The sequence below is a fragment of the Colletotrichum truncatum genome, assembly GCF_014235925.2.
Source record: "Colletotrichum truncatum strain CMES1059 chromosome Unknown Contig_0013, whole genome shotgun sequence".
In the NCBI taxonomy this organism is placed as follows: domain Eukaryota; kingdom Fungi; phylum Ascomycota; class Sordariomycetes; order Glomerellales; family Glomerellaceae; genus Colletotrichum; species Colletotrichum truncatum.
In genome coordinates this window covers 524634-545035 of record NW_027222410.1, presented here as the reverse complement: position 1 = coordinate 545035, position 20402 = coordinate 524634, and the positions used below count along the sequence as shown (strand labels likewise).

The window sequence follows — 20402 nt, the reverse complement described above, 5'->3', positions numbered from 1 at the left end:
GTCCATCAGATCCTCAAAGCACTAGAAGCAGCCAAACTGCTTGTAGAACCAGATAAAAGCCTTTTCCACAGACAAGAAGTCGAGTTCTTAGGATTCACCATCACACCTGGACAAATCAAGATGTCAGCAAACAAGGTCAAAGCCATCAGGGATTGGCCTACGCCAGAAAACCCCAAAGACATCCTAGCGTTCTTAGGATTTGTCAACTTCTACCGAAGATTCCTTAAAAACTATTCCAAGACGATATTGCCCCTTACCGAGCTTACACGGAAAGACGTTCCATAGGAAAGGTCAGGAAAACAACAAGAAGCATTCCAGAAGGTAAAAGACCATGTCAGCTCAGAACCCGTCATCATGATCCCAAACCCTGAGAAACCTTTCGAGTTGGAAACCGATGCTTCGGATTCCGCTATGGGAGGACAACTCGGGCAACGAGATGAAGACGATGTTCTGCACCCATGTGCCTTTTACTCTCGGAAACTTTCAGGACCAGAGCTCAATTACCAAATTCATGACAAAGAACTCATGGCAATTATCGAAGCATTCAAGGAATAGAGACCGCAACTTTCAGGAACCAAGTATCAAGTCAAGGTCTATACCGACCACAAGAACCTAGCACATTTCACAACATCCAAAGAACTCAACAAGCGACAAATACGATGGTCAGAATTCCTATCAGAATTTAACTTCAAAATCATCTATCGCAAAGGATCAGAAAACGGCAGAGCCGATGCTCTCAGCCGACGACCGGACCTCATGGTCCCGGTCCCAGAAGAAACTCAGGTTATCCTTAAAGAACACGACGGAGGACTTGTGCCAGCACAGAAACTCTTGATGATTGGCGAAAGAGTCAGGACCAGCACGACTGGAAGAATGGCTCACGACCAGATCATGGAAATCCACACTGCACCCGCACATGGCCACCAAGGTGTTACCAAAACCTGGAAGAGAATCAGACAACATCACGACAAACGAGTCACCCGCAAGGATGTAGCCGAAGCAATCAAGGATTGTGAAGTCTGCGCCAAAAGCAAGCCCAGCAGACACAAACCATATGGAGAATTGCAGCCACTACCGACACCTCCTGCACCATGGCACTCGATTTCACTAGACTTTATAGTCAAGCTACCACTGTCAAAAGAACCGCTCACCAAGGTAAAATACGACAGCGTACTAGTCATAGTGGATCGACTCACTAAATACGCCTATTTCGTACCCTACTTGGAATCAAGCACAGCCGAAGATTTAGCATACACCTTCCTCAGAATCATCGTTAGCCAACACGGACTGCCACAGGAAATCGTGTCCGACAGAGGATCTGTCTTCACATCCAAGTTTTGGAGATCCCTGATCTCGCAACTAGGAGCGAAGCATAAACTCAGCACCGCTTTCCATCCGCAGACCGATGGACAAACAGAAAGAATCAATCAGATTCTAGAAACATATCTCAGATGCTATGTCAACTATAAACAAGACAATTAGGTTAAGTTACTACCCATGGCACAATTCGCATACAACAGCGCGGTAGGAGAAAGTACTCAGGAATCACCTTTCTTTCTTAACTATGGATTCAACCCCACTGCATACGGAGAACCTCGACAAGGTTCGGCAGCGATAAAAGCCATTGCAGACATCAAGAAACTTAAGGAAATCCAACAAGAACTACCCCAAAAACTCGAATTCGTACGACGGAGAATGAAGAAACACGCCGACCGACATAGGGTGAGAGGCCCACCCCTAAAAGAGGGAGGTAGCGCCTATCTCATACGGCGAAACATCAAAACGAAACGACCTAGCGACAAACTCGACTTCAAAAAACTAGGACCTTTCGAAATCACGAAGAAAATTTCCGAAGTCAACTACGAGTTGAAACTACCGGAAACAATGAAATGTCACCCAGTCTTTCACGTCTCATTATTAGAACCAGCACCGGACGGTACACACACCGAAGACTGCATCATTGTGGAAACAGACGATACCGAATATGAAGTAGAACGCATTCTAGACCACCGAAAGAATGGCGAAACAACAGAATACTTCATCAAATGGAAAAACTATGGACATGAAGATGACTCATGGGAACCAGCTAAGAACTTGGAACACGCTCAGGAGGAACTCCAACAGTACTGGACCCAGCGGGATCACCCACTAAGGGACCAAGATCAGCGAACTCCTCCCCAACACCGAAGGAAGACCAGGAAGGGTCATTAGGAACCCCAAGAAACCGAAGGTCACCAACCACACCAGCCTCGTGCGCATCCAGGACTGACAGCAAGCCATCCTCCGCGTCCAATTCTTGCATGCCTCGCGCAAACGTCTCCTTCTGACGCTCCACCACCTTCTTTCGAATTTGACGAATACGAGATAAACGGCTCACTGCTAGAGCCATGTCGGACTGAAGACGTGCCAACTCCTCATGGATCCGCAGCACCTCTTCACCAGCCTCCTCTTCTTTCTCATCCCACTCCTTACGCTGGGAATTCAATTTTGACACTACCAAATCAGCAAGAAAACATCGCCGCCCGAAGAGAAAAGAACTTACGTGTCGAAGCCACCACCAAACCATCACAAGGCTTCTTGTGCTGAGCACACAACTGACAACGATTTGCGCCCTCAGCAAATTGACAAGCGCGTTTCGCACGGAAACAACGGGTACAAGGCATGTCCGCAATAACGCCGAAATATGCGAAGGACTCGTTAACCGCTTGACGAAGCGTTTTCGAGCAAGGCTGTTTGGATTTTGATTTTAGAACGCGACCTGACATGGTGTCAGCATCATTGAAGGAAGCATGTTTAAAGGACCCCAACCTGGGACCAGCCAACCTACTTATAGGCCTTGAGGACAAGACCTTTGAGAGGGAGACCTGATGTTACGACCCGTTAAGTATGCCTAACAGAGAAACTAGCCCCACTCGAGGACAGCGGCTAGAGACAAGATATATGCAGGCGACGGAAGGGACAAGGGTCGCCCCGCCGGAAAAGGAAGAACTATGTTCAAGTCACGTGATGATAAGAAAGGAATAAGAGATACGACTCTTGGCATGTCGGCTGCCGACAATTGAGATATCGGCAAGCGACGACGCGGACGTCGGCCTTGGGAAACGGGACTTGTATATAGACCAGGACTTGAGCACCTGCTCAAGCCCTCTAGATAGTTCTTCAGCAATCAACTTGTGATTCATCCTCGATGACTTTCAGCTTAGCTCACAGTTTGTGATATTACTATACCTCGTTACCTAGTGTAAGACTGATCACCTTATCCTAACCCTCGATCTACCAGTACGACATACCTGTATACGACGCAAGACCTATTGTTAGTATCGCAGCCTCAACTTCTGTTAGCAGAAACCCTACTGTCACTAGCTGGCCGTAACAACCCATGCACTTAAGTGGGCCTACAAGTGAATTATCAGGCCATTTTCTGAAAAGTTTGCCAGAGGATTCGTTCTTCTTTCAACCCTCCGAGATAGAGATTTTTAATCAAAATTCGTTTGTGATTAAAAAATTACAGTCACCATGCCTCCCAAGAAGGTTGAAGTTGTTAAGGATAATGTTGTTGCTTTCGGCAGGGTTCGCAAGAACCTGAAGATGGGATGCGTTGGCTTGCCCAATGTGGGAAAGTCGAGTTTATTCAATCTCTTGACCGAGCAGAGTGCTGCTGCAGAGAACTACCCCTTTTGTACAATTGAGCCTAATGAGGCGAGATGTGCTGTTCCCGACGCTCGATATGTAAGTCGAGACTGCCTGCAGAAAAGGCTCCTAATAGATGGCTGAGTTAGGCAATACGTGTTAGGACTTTCTCTGTGACCTCTGGAAACCGCCGTCCATGTACCCCGCGTTTCTCCAGGTCACCGACATTGCCGGCCTGATCAAGGGTGCTTCTCAAGGAGCGGGACTTGGAAATGCCTTTCTGTCTCACATCCAGGCCGTTGACGGCATGTTCCACATTGTCAGGTACAACATCAATCGCTAAACTGCTGCACCCTCACACTGACTTAGATTCTTATGACAGAGCATTCGATAACGATGAAGTTCTGCACGTCGATGACTCAGTTGATCCCGTCCGGGACTTAAGTTAGTTTAGCCGATTCTCCCAAAACCTGACGAAACTAATAGGTCCATCTTCTAGACACTATTCAAAGCGAGCTTTGCAAGAAAGATCTCGGTTTGTACTACCCCTCTAAATGACTTGACACAAGCTTACCCTCATGTTGTTAGACATTCTGCAGAAGACAATCGTCGCCGAAGAGGCAATCGTCAGAAAGGCAGGTGGCAAATACAAAATGCTGCCTCTCTTCACAGAGACAACGACAAAGATCCAAGCGGTAAGCCCGGACTTTCGAATCTATTCTCACTAATTTAGCCGTTCTAAACATACTCACAATAATGACCTAGATGCTGGAGAAGGATCAGCCGGTTAGAGACGGAAGCTGGACGCCGGCCGAGATTGCGCTCATTAACGAGAAGATCCAGCTAATCACCACAAAGCCAACGATCTACCTCGTTAACTTGACAATGAAGGACTACCTCAGACAGAAGAGCAAGTACCTGCCGGCCATTGCCAAGTGGGTCACTGAGCACGGAGGCGTTCCCAGAGACATCATTCCCTTCTCTATCGAATTTGAAGAAAAACTCAACAGTCTGAAGGATGATCCAGCTGCACGGGCCGAGTTTCTCAAGGAGAGCAAGGTCAAGTCAAAGCTGGACAAGATTATTACCGAAGGATTCACGAAGCTCGGCCTGCAATACTACTTCACCGGTCAGCTCACAGCCTGCTACCACCCTGGGCGAATTCCCGTGCTGACTTGTACGTAGCTGGTGAGAAGGAGATCAGATGCTAGACTATTCCGCAGGGTTGCCTCGCACCACAAGCTGCTAGAGCTATCCACAGCGATTTCGAAAGGGGATTCATCAAAGCTGAAGTGGTCGCCTACCAAGACTTCCACGATCTCTGTGAAGGCGGCAAGTCTATAGGCCCAATCAAGGCGGCTGGAAAGTATAGACAGGAAGGAAAGTCTTATGTAAGTACCCAGACTCCTTTCAATGCTGCAGCGCTTACTTACCATTTTAATAGGTTGTCCAGGACGGAGATATCATCCACTTCCAATTTAGTATGTTAAACTCGACCCCAAGACTTTGATTGATGTTTCTTAGAGAGTGCTGACTATCTATCTTAGACGTTTCAAACAAGAAATAGATCATTATCATTAAGACCGGCAGCCATTAAATTTTAGATCACAACCAGTTTAGACAACTAGCTCTTTCAGCTTGAAGTATTTAGTATGTATTCTGAGTATACCAACGCAAGTATCGACTCAGTCTCTATATATTGAATTTATATTGTTCGGCTTGCCTTAGCTCCCTTGCTAGTGATGCGATTGATGTGATGTAAGCGCGCTCGCACGTCGTTTGAAGCCGTCAATCTGATAAGATTTTTTCCAACTTAAATGGTTGGTCTGTGAAAGTTGTGTCGTATGCCAGTAGCACTGGGTTAGGTTTAATCCCCTAGTGGAATTGAAATCAAGAAGAGGATCCTAAAAAACGTTTTGGCTACACAATTTTAGACCCGAGCCGTCTGATCCGCCAGCTTACCTGCTGGCGCCAACATAGAGATATTACATGTCGCAAACTTATGTCTCTCTGATTGATAATCACCACTGGCCAGTCAGATGTTAATTGTTTGCTTATACGTTTGGGTAGATTCTATCTATTCTTGGCTATTTCTCACAAAAGAGGACATAAGACATTAATGAGATGATACACAGATCGAGGCTGAGTGCTATAACTACCTACTCGAGCTATTCCTAGCTATCTGGCTGCTGTGCGGCATAGGTAGAAGCGGTTATCTAGCAAAACGAATCACTCTTTTTCCAATAGACCCTCGGTGTATTACATCAAATTAAGATAGACTTTCTATCATTAGTAAATAAAATCACCGATAAGACAGTTGAGTAATAACCGTTCAATTCATTTAGGCAATCTTCTACGAACACTTCAAATCATCTGCCCAATAGTTGATAGGCCATGCTGCCGTTTGAGAGTTCGCTGCTGCGTTGCAAAGTCTACTGTTCCCCTCATCCAAGATGCCATGTGACTTATTGAAGACTGGGCAAAGTGTCGAGGAAATATCTAAACGAATTATCCCTGCACTATAAAAACTAGCATTTCGGGACCTCGCGAGACGAAACAAAACTCTACATTTGATCAATCAGTTTGAGGGCAACTGACTCGGCCGCATTAAAAATAGGCTTTCGAGTTCAACGTGCTTTTTCTTAGTATCTGTGAGTTGGAAGTATCCTTGAATTAGCCTTTCGCACCAGAAACAGACTTTCTTGGCCTGGCAATTGCATGTGAACCGAAACTATAAGAATAGCGGGCAAGTATAGTCGACGCAACATATTTATCACTTAAGACCACCATCTACCACTATTCCAAACATCCCGTCACTCTATCAACCATGATAAAACAAGACCCTAAGACTTTCAAGATCTCATGTCAGTAATTCTGTTAATTTTCCTCACCTGTCTTGTCACGAAAACAAACGACGTTATCTGGAATCATAACGCTTCTATAACACCCGGACTTGAGTGATTCTGACTTCTTCTTTCGCCAAAAGGCGTAACAGAATGCAGGAAGCCCAACTGGGATGGAACAGCGACGTAATCAACCAAAACAGCTCCCTATTTACGGCGCCCGAAGACGTTCTTAACACCATCAATTCTGTGTCCCAAATTTTAGCCTTGGTATTTGTTAGTCTGTTTGCGGTCTTGCGCTTATATACGAAGACCTTCGTCGCTCCCCCCTGGTGCGCAGAGGACTGTAAGCCTGTTCTGTCCCTGAATATTTCTTTGATAGGTAGCTTAATTTCGATAGGGATGGCTCTGATAGCATGGGTACATGCAACCACGTGAAACCGCGATGTAGCAAGAGTATTGATGTATCAGCAGGTATTATCTCTTGGCTACTTTGCTGCAGGGCTCTTGAGTAGGTTGGTCTAATGAAAACAAAGGATTGGGTATGCTAATTCTCCTCAAGCGGGTTATTTCGGTGGAGGCTTCCACATTTACGAACTCTCAAAAGAGCAACTTAAAGGCTTCAAAAAAGTATCCTCTTAATTTCCCTTTGGAGATAACATTTTTTGACTAACTTCCCCTTTGGGTGTTTATATTATCACCCTTACGTATAGTTCCGCCTCTTACTTTACAAAGCTCGCGCTCTTGTTCATCATTATCAGAGTCTTTGGAGTACATAAAAAAACTGTAATCGGGACATATACAGTAGTTATCTTCCTAACAGGATATTCTATACCTATCCTTTTCCTGAAAGGGTTTATATGTCGACCACTTGCCGGTTTTTGGGATCAAACGATTATAACTACCTGCTACAACCAGCAGGCTATCTTCATAGCTGATACCAGTATCAGCGCAGTTACTGATATGGCTGTGCTTATTTTGCCGGTTCCTGTTGCGGTAACTCTCCGGATGTCATGGAATAAGCGTCTTAGGGTAATCGCCATGCTTAGCTCTGGCGGTATTGCTACGGCAGTCAGTCTTATACGACTAGTTCTTGTGATTAAGATGCAGAATTCACAAGATGAGTCAGTGGATTTCATTCGAGGTAACCTTCTCGGGTATGTTTCATCCAACCCTAAGATCTTGGGCATCTTAGACTCAAACTTCTCATAGAACAGCAGAAGTAAGTACGGGTCTCATATGCGCATGTCTTCCCGCTATCAATCTCCTCCTCATTCGTGTCGTCGATCGCTCGCACAAATCGAGTCATAAATTTCGTGACGGTAGCAGAGAATTCAATCCCAGATTTCTCAGGGGCAGCGAGTTAAGAACTCAACGTGGACAAATAACAGATCTCGAAAGTACAGCAGAAAGTCCCCTACAAAATATATCTGTGGACACACCTTAGTGTTAGAGGTCAAGGGCAGACAGGGTGCACAGCGTGTGTGCGCGTTACTGAAGATTCCTCGAAGAGGGTATCCGTCATTATCCATTAATTTGTTCTTGAGACCAGATCAACAGAACACACTTTCAAAGCCCCTGTTTTGGCTTCATGTCGCGACTGTTCTCGTATCTTCGTTTGTCAAGCAATTCAAAAAGAGACTGGTTGAACCGGAGCAAATCCAGTATTCTTCCCAATAGAGATCAATCACATTCTGTTATTCGGTAGGTTCCTGAGCGAAGGCTCATCAAAACACCGTGTTGGGAAGCCGGGGTGAAATCAGTTGTCGGTGATTTGTTAAGCCGAGGTTCAACAAGCGGGCAAAACAATCACTGGCTAAGCGCTGCGAAGTTCCCCAATATCCCGGACAGTTGACGCGGTCCAGTGCATCCATCCAATCGCGACGCGTCAACTTCACCGTCAAACCAAAGTACAAACGACAAGATGTCCGATTTGCCAGCACCCCCTTCGCTGGCCAGATAATTCAAAACCATTTCATACAACAAATTTTCTGCGTTCTCGCTACTATCACAACCAAGGACTATCTATGGCCGAACAGCTCGAAGAGGCTGCCATCGGAAAGTTGCCTGCTAGCCCGACCATTTCCGAACTACCAAAGGTCGTCTGGGGGAACCGCCGCTTTATTCAAAAAGTTTCACTATCTCGAAAAGGAGAAAAAGGCTGAGTATTGGGAAAAGTGACATGGTCTGTTCTTTGTTGAATTGAATCACCAGGATCAGGCAATCGGCGCCGTTTGGTGCTGCAGCCGATGTGACACAAAGGGTCGACTAGAGTTCTTATCAGTACAAGCTACATCATCTGCAGCAGATCATCTTTGAAAGTATGCATTCGTCCCTTGCACTAGTGGATACATCTGTTGAGCCAGGTAGAGCTCACCGGATCAACCCAGGTCGCCAGTCGCGCCCTATCGACGATTGCGACCTCGACTCATATGCAACGCCCAAAAGACCCCAGCTTGACCAAAGTACGGTACCACAGGCAAAGATCAAAGCTGTACAAGAACTTAGTGTCGGGTATGTCATCGACAGTGACGTGCCATTCACTACATTCGAGCAAAGGTTTCTTAAAGAGCTTTTCTACCGATTTGACCATGAATTAGCGCTCCAGATTCCCTGGAGTAGCAGTTCTATTGTCAGAGAGCTCCAGATCTATGAATCCAAGACCGATATCATCAAAGCGGAGCTAAGCAGTACTCTCACGAAAATAAACCTCAACTTTGATCTCTGGACATCACCGAACCGCCTTCCGATAATGGCTGTTTTTGCACACTTCATCGACAAATCCGGATACCGCCAGTCCAGGTTGCTCGCTTTGCTTCGCTACCTAGGCACTCATAATGGCGAGAATCTTGCTGACATGTTGCTTGATATCGTTCAACTGTGGGAGATCCGAGGACAGGTTGGGACTGTCATTTCCGACAACCTGACTACAAACGATGCTTGTCTGCATTGTTTCTACAGGCAGCTTGACCCTTCGATCAGGCCAGATGATATCAAGGCCCGTCGGATGCGCTACTATGGCCACATTCTCAAACTCGTTGCCCGCGCGTTTACTTTCAGCAAAGATGCCGACTCCTTTGAGCTAGAGTCAAATATCAACGGTATGAGCGGTCTTCTGGAGCAAGACCTTCGTCATTGGCGTTCAAAAGGCCCTATCGGGAAGCTCCACAACATTGTCAAGTTCATCAGGTCCTCACATCAGCGCAGAGAATGTTTCAAGCGCATTGCTTGCAAGCAAGAACATGGAGGCTACCGTCTCTGTGAGGAATTGACCGCCGAGCTTGAGGTCGTCTTGAACAACAATACGCGGTGGAATTCCCCTTACATGATGATTTAGGGCGCTGCGCAAGCGACCGACATTAAAGCCTTCATCTTTGCCCTCGACGGTGAGCGAAAGGAAGGAAAACTTATCCTTGCAGAAAACGTCTTATCCAACGAAGACTGGCGTGTTCTCGGAGAAGTCAATGAGATCCTCACGCCTCTGTATACTCGGACGATGCGAACACAAGGCCGGGGCCAAGACGGCAGCCACGGAAACCTGTGGGAAGTTCTGGTGGGAACAAAATACTTGCTTGAGCATTTTGAAGACTGGAAAGGCTTCTATCGAAGTTACATCCGACACAATAAGGGAGACGAACCCATATGACCTCAAGCTGATTTGAAGAGCGTCTACTATGCCTCAGAAAGAGCCCGATGTCCGATCGAGCCGTACCCGTCGCCGCCGTGCTCGCTTCGACGTCGACGACGAAGACGACATTTCTATGTCGACAGCGAAGTCAAACGCCCAGATTCACGATGGATGCCTGGCCTGATCATTCTGAGACTGAAAATACGGCGCTAAATAAGCCAGCAGCGTATGAGTTCTCCCAGAAGAGCTCAATACCTGCAGACCACCGAGTATATATCCGAATATCCATCAAACATGGCTGGAAGAAGCTTGGTGTGTATTATAGCAAGCTTGGAGAGTCTCCTTTACTCGCGGCAGCAGTCATCTTTCATCCGAGATTCGGCATTGGTTGGCTGGAGGCTACTTGGCTTACTGAGGAGCAGTTGGCCTGGGCCCGCGATGTGAAGCTTGGCATAAAGGACTACTTCGCTCGGTGGTATGATACGAAGCAGCAGAAGGATGAGGAGAAATCGAGGTCGACTCTGTTGTCAAGGACGCTGGGTAAAGAGAATGATCATTACCAGCGCTGCCGTCAATTCAAATAATTCCAATCCGCGCTATACTTGCTTGATTGACTTTTCTGCCGGCCCAGATTGATTGATTGACATGTTTACCCAATCAGTCAATCAAATGCGTGTAGTACGTAATGTCAAAAAAACCCCACGATTACCCGAATAGGAGATTAATGAAGCTATCACCATGCCTCAGTACGTCGTCATCCCAGGCCTCAACAATGCTGCGCCAGCACCAAATGGCACTGCACCTCTGTTCGCCCAGTTCTTCAATAGCTGTAGCTTCTCCACCACTTGTGGTTGCAAAGCCTACCTCTGCGAAGTGATCGTTAACTTTGCAGAGCTGAACGCTCGCTCACAGTCAGCAGCCATCGGATAGATGGCAAGAATATCCAAAGCTAGCTTGCTGAGCTGTGGATAATTAGTTTGGTGATCCCTCAGCCACTTCACAGGGTTGGTAGCACGCTGAGGAGGCTGCCTGTGATACATTGCCAGCTCATTATCAGTCTGAGGACTACTTCTAGCCCTCTCCCTCCCTCTTCTGCTATTAAACCATTGCCTGAAGTGGCTGTCTTCATGAGGAAGAAGGCTGATCTCACTCACTTCAAACCCGTCACGCGAATTATCTGCTGGTCTATACTAGCGATCAAAATGGTCATGGATTCCCTTCTTTGCATCACGAAGCCAGCTAAGCTGCTCACCTTCATCCCAAATTGCCTCAAGGTATGAGATACCAAGACCTGGATGTAGAATGATGGAAGCAGCAAAGAGAGGGGAATCACCCACCCTCTCATAGTACGAGGCCATCTTCTGCCAGGCCAGCTCAACAGAAGTATGAAGATGCTCCTGGTATCTCGAAAAGAAATTTCCAAACCGTGAGGCATGAAGAGCCCAGTCTTCTGTGGTATGCCAAGATAGTGCAGGGCATACCTGAATGGCTTCAGATGATCTGCTGGATCGACCTGATCGTGTCTGGGACTGCTGGGAGCCATTAACAGTAGGTAAGTCAATCTCTGGGGTTACTGGATGGATACAGAGTTCTAGAACTTCTTCCACTCCTCCAGGTGCTCAAGGATGTATTCCATGCCTGTCATAACCTTCCAGAGACGACCATACCCATCCCCCTTACCCCAGCCCTCAGTCCTCTTAGTCTGAAGGTAGAAAAGCTTCAGGATAGTCTTAATCTCGGCTAGGACGTTCCAACCTCTGGTGCCAAAAGATCATCACAAGGGATCCTCTTTATAACACTCTCGTCACTCTAAACGAAGTTGACGTAGGTCTCTAACTCCGCCTTCTTTTCTAGAGCTCTCTGGATTATAAGGTACGTAGAGTTCTATCGATTATCTTTGTTGAGGAGAAGCTGGGTCTCTCTGTGACGTTGAGAGAAGAGCTCGAAGTCAGAGCCATCATCAACCTCTCTTGAGGTCTTCCGAAACCTTTCCGACCTCTGGGGTGATGACCTAATGAATATGACGATATTTCGAAGCTTGCTAATAGGATCAGCCTTACGCCAGAGTTTAAGATCTTCAGCCTCATTATGAATAGACTAGTAGAAGTCAGACTCTGCCTCAAAGATCTCACGATCGTTGCCAAAGAGCAGGACCCTGGCCACAAGGTTGAGGATGTGCCCATAGCATCTCATCCTCCTTGCCGGCCGATCTTGTTTTGACATAGAAGGGCTCAGCTTCTTAAACAGATAGTCTGTGCAAGTGTCGTTGTTGGTAGCATTATCAGAGACTACCATTCCAACCAGGGGCTGGATTCCCCAATTATCTAAGTTCTGGAAGATGTGGTTGGCGATATTAACACCAGAGTGATCACTTTGCATGCGGCTGAAGTCGATAAGGCGATTCTGATGCTGCCCAGCATTGTTAATAAAATGGGCAGCGACTGTGAGGTAGGCGATATTGTTTGGCGAGGTCCAGAGATCAAATTCAAGGTGTCTTGGAGATGGCAGTCAAAAAATCATGCCCGACAGCATCCTTGCCTCTTGAGAATAGAATTCCAAGGTGCTTGAGCATAGAAGACTTCCCCCATGGCACTTGTTGGGCAACAGAGGTATCATGGTACTGCAGGAGATACTATATAAAGTCTCCTTCGAAGTGGTTGAATGGGAGGTCGTTGGCGATGATGATGCTAAGGCACAGGTCTTGAATAGTCCAACCTTAGCCTTGCTGTAAATGTCACATACCTTCGGAGATGATCGGCAGGGGAGCTTGAGGCAGCAGCGGAGAAGAATTTAGGCCTGCCTTTAACATCACAGCGACAGCAGCACCAGCATGAAGAAGATGCTTGCCCCTGGGAGTCTAGCTTGGTGAGGAGTATACCATGATCTCTAATCCAAGTCTTTTTGCCTCTGCTGCCCTTGCGTGACACCTGCTCCTCCAACACAAAGCGCCGATTCTCCCACAAAATCTTATGGAGATCAGAAATAGTTGTATTAATAGGAATAGTAGCTACAAGGCTTGTTTTTACCTCGGTGACTAGTTGGATAGGGGATTGAAGTCGTTGAAGGGTATTGATAGTTAAAGGAGTGGCTGAGGGCATCTGGAATAATTGTGCCAATCAGCGACCAAATACGCCGAGAGAGGAAATGCAGAAGAAGTTGGTGATGTTGGAGAGCGGTGGAATCTACGCTGCTGTGACATGGGGAGGGTTGAAGAGGGCGTTGGAAGAGGGCGATTGCAACCTATTTATGGGAAAAACTGAGGGCTAGGGATGAGATTTTGGTGGCACAGAGTAAATAGGTCAGATATTGAAGACGTCAGAAAGTTAAAAGGTCAGAAAGTGAAGAGGTCAGAAAGTGAAGAGGTCAGAAAGTAGGGGTCCCAATGTCTTCAAGTCTGTTCAGGTGGTCCAGGATGTTTTGTTGCAATGAAAGCATGTGAAACGTCAAAGGCTTTAATAAAAGAGTGTGATTAAAGCTCCTAGTCATCTCATCTACAAGTTTATGAGGTCAAGGCTAAATACAAAAGGCACCTTACGATAGGGGCTTAAACCCAGATCTGTACCAAAACATCTTTTCTAGGATATCTAACTTTATCTATAAAAGAGGAGCAGAATAGATACGCCGTAGAATAGTTACTCTTACGCGTAAAAACGATCTATTAGTTAGATACATCTTAATAGCAGTAGGAAAATTTATCTCACACAAAATTCAATCTGGTAGTCTTGCTCTGTTGTGAACCTCGCTGTCTTGGGTTTCTGAACTCCTTATGCAGCCTGAGACCTCTCTTCGTTTAGTTATTTTCAGACTTAGCTGCTTTCCCCTACAGTTATGTGGAATCTGTAATTAGGTTGTTAAGTCGCGAAATGTCCTACTCTAGCAAAGTCTTATGGCTACTTTTAGTAATATCCCCAAAGCAAAACGCTCGGTACCTGCGTCTTTCTTAAGAGCCCAAGGTAGGCCCTATAGTTGTAATTAATACTTCCGCGATTTTAAGTTGTGGTAGTGTCTGTATGTTCTCCTGATGTTGTCTCATGGACCTTCTGTGTCATCTCAAAGCACGCTCATCCCACTTGTTTAAATTCTGATCGGAGTTGTATGGAGATGGTGTTTTGAAATCTAAAACAAACACCAAATCTCCTCAGCAATCAATACATAGTTTGCTCCCTTGGATTTTATTTCGTCTTAAATGTGGTTACGGTTAATTCCCGGGAACCGGTGGCAAACAATCCTCAGACAGGCATCGAGGGGTTCAAGTTTGTCTGCGTCATTTATGTGGATATAGTTGATTAGTATTGCTCATCCAATATCATTCTTCGATAGGGGCTTGAAGTTCTTATTGGAAACTAAATAACGCTATCACGGACAGATAAAAGCTCTTAGTGTTGAGCTTTACAGGTAATTCGAATTGAAATTGGGTGGAATACATATCAATGACGACAAAGTTTCAATGGTCACTAAACACCGAGCAAGGTTTGCAGCACAACCCTCACAGAGATTACCTGGGACGAACCGCAAACTGCGAATAGTCTTGACCTGTGTATTGGATCGTAAATTTTGCTTTTTTGCAGAGCGGCTGCTCCGTCTTTACCCCTGCCTATTTCCGAAGCCAGACCAAGCTCATTGCAGGACGTGCAACCATAGTTGAACACAATACCATCGTAACTATTGTTTTCGTATCCCCTAATTACGATCGCTATACTTTCTTGCAAGTATATCTAGTAATGGACGAGCTGGCGTTCTTGTATTTGAATATGTCCATGACGTGCTTCAGGACTCCTTTTTCCCGCTATGCCTACTGCCGTCATTCTTGAGCCACATCAAGGAAATATCATCAGACACAGCCTTTGATACATCTTTATAGAAATTCGGATGCTTGAAAGAGATTATCACCGCCTTGAGTTTCTGGATCAGTGTCTGGCCATGCTCCGCATTCTCGAATAATGCGTACACATGTGAACTAACAACCGGTGACCAATAAGCTCCGGTCGCTAGTTGTGATGCTTGATGAATACCTGAAGCTAATATTAAGAAGCGAGGAAAGTAACATCAAAGAATGAAGGCATGACTCGGTGAGGATGCAGATTATCTGTTTTTTTGCCCCTTCTCTGTGTCAGAGACGTGGGCTCTACGGGGAGGGAAACCTGGACTCAGGGCCGGAGGATCACCGGCAGGAATTACCATAGTCCGCCAGATGGATGAAAGGACGCGCGCCCGGTGAGGTTTAGAGGAGGCATTTTCAAAGAATACTATAATCTACCCCAACATTGTGTTATTATTAACTCTTCCACTCTGTACGACATCCAGCCTGACACTTTGTCTTCTTCTTCCCCGGTTTACACGTGATCTTCTAGTGTAAAATGATGGTATGCTCGCTTCGGTGCCGTAATTTACTGGAGATTCATGACTACTTCTGTCCCTCTTGAACCCATGCGCGAAGTCGTCTTTCTTCCAAGGGTAGGCAATGGCGACGCGGTGGGTTTTTGCCCTTGTCTTTGTCATGTCCTGGACCGGTACCGTGATCGGAATTCACACTTTCACGTTCGATGTCGTTGCTGTTATTTGCTCCTGAATTGTTACCTAAGTATTCGTCTCATGATATAGATTCGGAGTGTGACGTTTCTAAGCCTACGTCCGATTCATTTCTAGGGTGCATTATACGGGTATCGCTACTTATGACGCTATATAGAAGCCTCTTCGTGGCATCGTCTCTACCTAGTAAACCCAAGGAAGAAGTAATGCATATCAAATCCTTTCTTCACTACAGAACAGCCTATTACCACTCCCAATGAAGGGGTGGACAGTGTTACTCATCCGTAGTCAATGTTCGGCAGAGAAGCCACAGACGTGGCACGTAGCTAAGGGTGAATCCAAGGTGGCGGCGGCAGAAGGGAGGGAAACGCGTTCGAATGTTTAGAGATGAGGTTCTCTAAAAGAGTCTTCAAGACGAGGTATTATATCTTCGGGTATCCTTTATAATCACCTCTATTGTCTTTCTGTGTACTTTCATCTTCTCAAAGAAAGCATTGTCCGATTCAGGGCAAATAGTCCGTAAAGGTGTGATTAATTAGTCACAACTGATACAGCTGATTGCGGGTGGCAATGACCGTGATCTGAAGGGATGCTGGATCTGTCTATTAGCCTGGGTTGTGAGGCTTTCCTTGGCTTGCTTCTCTACCAAGACTCGAGACGGTCCTGCGCGCAATTTCCTAGCTGGCAGAGCCTGTGATGTTGCCCTATTGTTGACAACTGGTGATCTCTTTCATTTATGCAAGCGAAGTATATAGCTCTCGTAGCAGTCTTTATTAGGACCACGACGCTGTTCTCTCTGGCTGGTGAAGATAACTTACTACAAGTTGGAGTGGTGATCTAACGATGGCGTATAAAGCGTAAAAACGTCTTCTTAGGGTTCTTCTACTCTATCTACTCTATCTGCAGAAATAGCAGGGATGTCGATCGTGAAAAAAAGACAAGGACTTTTTGTTCAGGATATGCTTCCAATGGAGTTGGGGGCTGGGAATTTGCTTTTCGAAACGAGTTGTATTACGGCGAATCCTCAAAGCTAGACCTATGAATTCGGGCCCGGAGGCTAGAGCCTCTTAGAAACACTCCTGGATATCGGTGTCGTAATCAGAACTACTGCTGTCATTTTAGGCTGAGCTGTTATTATCACAGCTTTTACAGCTGTCGCTGTTCTCGCCACCTCTTCATTCTTAATAATAGCTACGTAGCATTTCGTCAATATCAAATATCTCTAAGTTGGCGATCCTGGTCGCTTACCTATATCTATATACTTTTTAATATAGCTTGTTGGTCGTAGTGGACTTATTGAGCGTCTAAACAGATTCGAGGTAAAAGGTAGCTCTCTAGGTAAAGGATTTGCTTCTCCCTGGGAAGTCTGTTCGGTGGGAAGCTGGGCGAAAAGGGGTATACAGGATGACCAGAATTCGGAGGGTGACTTAATCACATTTGGGGTGTTCGATTTAGTTGTTTCTATCATGGGATCATTCGAAAGGGAAAACTTATAAAGGAAACTTCAAGGTACATTAGTGAGTTGGGCGGGGCTGGTTTAAGACAAATATCTTGAAATCATGGTTGAAAAGGGTGACGTCGGGACGCGTCTGCTCGCATGAGCCAAGCGTTGCATAAGAAGCGACTCATGCCGCCCTCGCCAATGGAATGGCCTCACTCAAGAGTCTTGTTATTACCCTGGCCGTGAACAGGAAGCGCCTCCGCGGGCATGCTGCAGGTCAAACGGTATGTCCCCAGTGATCTGAATGGTCTCAATGGGAGTAAAAGGAGACGGATCATCGCCACCATATTTACTTGACTCGCTAATCATCTCGATAGCCCTGCCGGTATCTGAGATTCCTTATGGGAAAATTTTAGTGAGGCGTATTATTGTTAAATCTGAGCAAATCCGGTGCTGAGATCCATGAACGATGACATTTAGACCATGTACTTGGCTCCTCTCCTGTTTCTGAAATAAGTATCATTCTTGGGTTAGTAAATATGATCTCTGCGGCTTTTTCAGAGCTCGTCTCGACGGAGAGCGTTCCCCAGGAGGCGCCTGGATGCTTTTTAGATATTCTTAAAACTTAAGTGCCTTAGGTTTTGAAGCCTCTGTTAGGAGGAGCGGTGGTAATGGCAACCTTGTAGGAGATCCCAGAAGCGAACTCGGTATGGACATGGGTTCCGGGCATCTTGACGGTTAGGAGGATCCTCTTCAGCTGCTGTGGTGACTTGACTGAGTGTAAGACAGCGCGCGAAGGCAAGAAAGCCTTGGAAAGCGTTAGCCCCGCAACTGACTTGGTTTGGCGCCATGATTATGTTGGGCGTACGTTTGGGGGTGGAGGCTGGAGACGGCATGATGGAAAGCTTGCTCATAGGTCGTGAGAGCATGACTGGAAACCACTTCATCAGTGATGAGGGTTTGTTCACGTGAATGGGTAAGTATGCTTATGACGGCGTCTTAACTTGCCTGGGTCTTTGGTTGACCAAGTTGATGATGGGTAGTGTTGATGGTGAAAGAAAAATGCGGTACAAAAATTTGTGGTTCAAGGTTGACACCCGCATAAGTTGACTGCTAGCTAGCTGGAAATCAAGTGCTTAGAAATAGCGTCTACGGGTCTCAACAAGCTCCCTTGAAGGTAGTAACTTGAAAAGAATATTCATAAAGCCTCCTTTTTATAGCTCAACGTCTTACATCTTCCATACCGCCCAAACCAATCAACCGTTCTACCTCAAAATCGAAACAATTCCACGTATAAGGCACCTGACCGGCCAATATCAAAAGCCAGACGACCTCACTATTATTTCTTACTCGTCCTATAAACGTCCTTGTACCACTTGAAAAACATCTGCCTCCGCGCACCACTCAGGGACGGAACTCGCTCCTCCCGGCCACTGTCCGCCAAGGCCCGAGAATCCTGAGCCTGTCCGACACCGTGATCCAAATCCGAGTCGGCTATCCCGTAGCACATCTTTACCGCAGAGTAGGCGAGTCCCTCCCGCAATCGATGACCGGGGTCCGATGCAACTTCTGACTGCGGTGCCGACTGTCCGTCCCGCGTTCCGGTGGTGTCGATGGGCTTTCGACCGCTCTGCCCCACTGAGACCAACATCTGTGATTGAATCTGCATGTGCTGCAAGCGTGCGGGCTGTGCTTTCGCAACCTCGGAACTGACTGATTTGACGACTATTGGCAACGGCAATGTCTCCAAGACTGAGTCGAGGCCAGTCTTCGGCACGGTGATATTCCCTTCCGTGACTGGCAGCTGCCTGGTAGCCGTTTGGGACACCAGGGCTGGAGTCAGTGTCACCACATCAGGCAATCGTGTAAGTTTTGCGGTTACAATAGGGTCAGGACGGGCGACGACGGCGGTGTTCCCTGCCGGAACCAGAGGTGATCCGGGTGATGGCTGGGGTGACGTGCACGCTGGAGTGAACGTTGCCGATGCAGGCTGTGTTTGTGCAACCGTAAAGATTGAGTCCGGATGTGATCTCGACGGCACGGTCTCCGAGGTGGGAACAAAAGCAGGCTGGTTTGCATAGAAGCCCTCTGCCATGATTGAAAGCGGTGCGCCTAGGGCCTGGTGCGTCTCGGCCGGAGCATATACCAATGCGTCGGGCTGCCGCATGGTCTCAGAGATAGACTTGGAAGCAGGATGGGCTACGGTGGTGTTCCCAGACGTGACCAAGGGCGGTTCGGTCGGCATTTGGGGCGGCTTTATCGGGTGATATGTCGCGATGTCAGGGACAGGCCGCTGTGTCCGACTACTTCCCGCGACGGGGACGCCAGCAGCTATCGGGAGAGGCGTAGACGCGTCTTCATTTGCAGAGGGGCTGACATCTTGCTGCTCCTCTGTAGTCTCTGCGGCCGTCGCATGCTCGGTAACCGGCTCCTCGAGGGCCTCTTTTGGGGATTTGCCTCCATCAAGCCAAGTCTTGCGCCAATTCTTGAGTGAGGTCTTGAGCCACGTCTGCAGGTGTCCCTTTGAATTCCAGCTGTCCAACCATCCCTCCTCGTCGTCTTCGATTACATCGGCCCAGCCGAGGTACTCCAGGTACTCGTGGCCCGGGTCGATCTCCTCCACCGCGGCGTGCACGGGGTCTTCCTTTGTTTGATTCTAGAGGAAGCGGTATAGCATACGCGCGCGGATGCTCCTGTCGACTTTGCTGGTCTTCTTGCCCGCGTCGGGCTTCTTCGACGGAGCTTTGGCCATTTCTTCGCGTTTGTGCTGCGCTGCAAAGGTGGAGAGGTTGCCTGTGACAGCACCAGCGTTATACGGTGCTTACGAAGTGATGTAGAGAGGTGAGGGAATACCATACTGATCTGATTCTTGACGACGCGGGTCCACAGCTCGGCGACCATCGCGTAGCGTTGGGGTTCTGGAGGTTGGTCAACTTCGTCGTCTAATGGCGGAACGTGTGTTTAGCCGTAAATGTTGACGAGCTGGGCAGCGGAATATGTATATCCAAAAACATGGCCTCCTTTTGTAACAACTCTCTCTACGGTTCCCTTGTCGTGAATAGCGAGCGGAGTCTGGTAGATTCCATTGCGAAAAAAAGCCCGTTTGGCTTCCTTGTTGAAGTGGTTTTGGGCCGTCATGAACACGTTTCGCCTCAAAACGGTGGGCAGCCTGGCCTGTCTATATTGTTTCTTTATCCCATTTTTGATCTATCATATGTCTTGTACAGAAGGTTCCATCCCCTAGTCTCCATGGCGCCCGTTAGATTTCTCCCACGTCATGTCAAAGAACGGCAGACTGTCTCGGACTACTACCCCAAGTCAGAACTTCCAA

At 47.1% G+C, this 20402-nt stretch overlaps 8 protein-coding genes across 8 annotated transcripts; 4 read left to right on the top strand and 4 right to left on the bottom strand.

Moving 5' to 3' along the window:
- Positions 1–2086: 2086 nt before the first annotated feature.
- Positions 2087–2765, bottom strand: CTRU02_215188 (uncharacterized protein; the record flags this gene model as incomplete). The annotated part of the gene is made up of 2 exons (XM_036732475.2): positions 2087–2493; positions 2543–2765. The coding sequence occupies 2 exons, from the start codon at positions 2763–2765 to the stop codon at positions 2087–2089; spliced, it is 630 nt and encodes a 209-aa protein (XP_036575832.2).
- A 751-nt stretch (positions 2766–3516) lies between these two features.
- On the top strand, positions 3517–5197 carry CTRU02_215187 (GTP-binding protein; the record flags this gene model as incomplete). The annotated part of the gene is made up of 9 exons (XM_070206397.1): positions 3517–3729; positions 3794–3954; positions 4013–4074; positions 4130–4165; positions 4219–4325; positions 4396–4797; positions 4854–5021; positions 5075–5111; positions 5178–5197. 9 exons carry the CDS (start codon positions 3517–3519, stop codon positions 5195–5197), a joined length of 1206 nt encoding a protein of 401 aa, XP_070059956.1.
- Positions 5198–6626: 1429 nt separating this feature from the next.
- On the top strand, positions 6627–7920 carry CTRU02_215186 (uncharacterized protein; the record flags this gene model as incomplete). Its single annotated transcript, XM_036732473.1, has 6 exons — positions 6627–6819; positions 6874–6893; positions 6948–6984; positions 7036–7103; positions 7158–7630; positions 7686–7920. 6 exons carry the CDS (start codon positions 6627–6629, stop codon positions 7918–7920), a joined length of 1026 nt encoding a protein of 341 aa, XP_036575830.1.
- Positions 7921–8796: 876 nt separating this feature from the next.
- Positions 8797–9810, top strand: CTRU02_215185 (transposase-like protein; the record flags this gene model as incomplete). The annotated part of the gene is made up of 1 exon (XM_070206396.1): positions 8797–9810. The coding sequence occupies one exon, from the start codon at positions 8797–8799 to the stop codon at positions 9808–9810; it is 1014 nt and encodes a 337-aa protein (XP_070059955.1).
- A 458-nt stretch (positions 9811–10268) lies between these two features.
- CTRU02_215184 (transposase-like protein) lies at positions 10269–10685 on the top strand (the record flags this gene model as incomplete). Its single annotated transcript, XM_070206395.1, has 1 exon — positions 10269–10685. One exon carries the CDS (start codon positions 10269–10271, stop codon positions 10683–10685), a length of 417 nt encoding a protein of 138 aa, XP_070059954.1.
- Positions 10686–11291: 606 nt separating this feature from the next.
- On the bottom strand, positions 11292–11459 carry CTRU02_215183 (transposase-like protein; the record flags this gene model as incomplete). Its single annotated transcript, XM_070206394.1, has 1 exon — positions 11292–11459. One exon carries the CDS (start codon positions 11457–11459, stop codon positions 11292–11294), a length of 168 nt encoding a protein of 55 aa, XP_070059953.1.
- Positions 11460–12788: 1329 nt separating this feature from the next.
- On the bottom strand, positions 12789–13199 carry CTRU02_215182 (transposase-like protein; the record flags this gene model as incomplete). The annotated part of the gene is made up of 1 exon (XM_036732472.1): positions 12789–13199. The coding sequence occupies one exon, from the start codon at positions 13197–13199 to the stop codon at positions 12789–12791; it is 411 nt and encodes a 136-aa protein (XP_036575829.1).
- A 4506-nt stretch (positions 13200–17705) lies between these two features.
- Positions 17706–19972, bottom strand: CTRU02_215181 (uncharacterized protein; the record flags this gene model as incomplete). The annotated part of the gene is made up of 4 exons (XM_070206393.1): positions 17706–17845; positions 18422–19727; positions 19773–19864; positions 19930–19972. The coding sequence occupies 4 exons, from the start codon at positions 19970–19972 to the stop codon at positions 17706–17708; spliced, it is 1581 nt and encodes a 526-aa protein (XP_070059952.1).
- Positions 19973–20402: the final 430 nt, after the last annotated feature.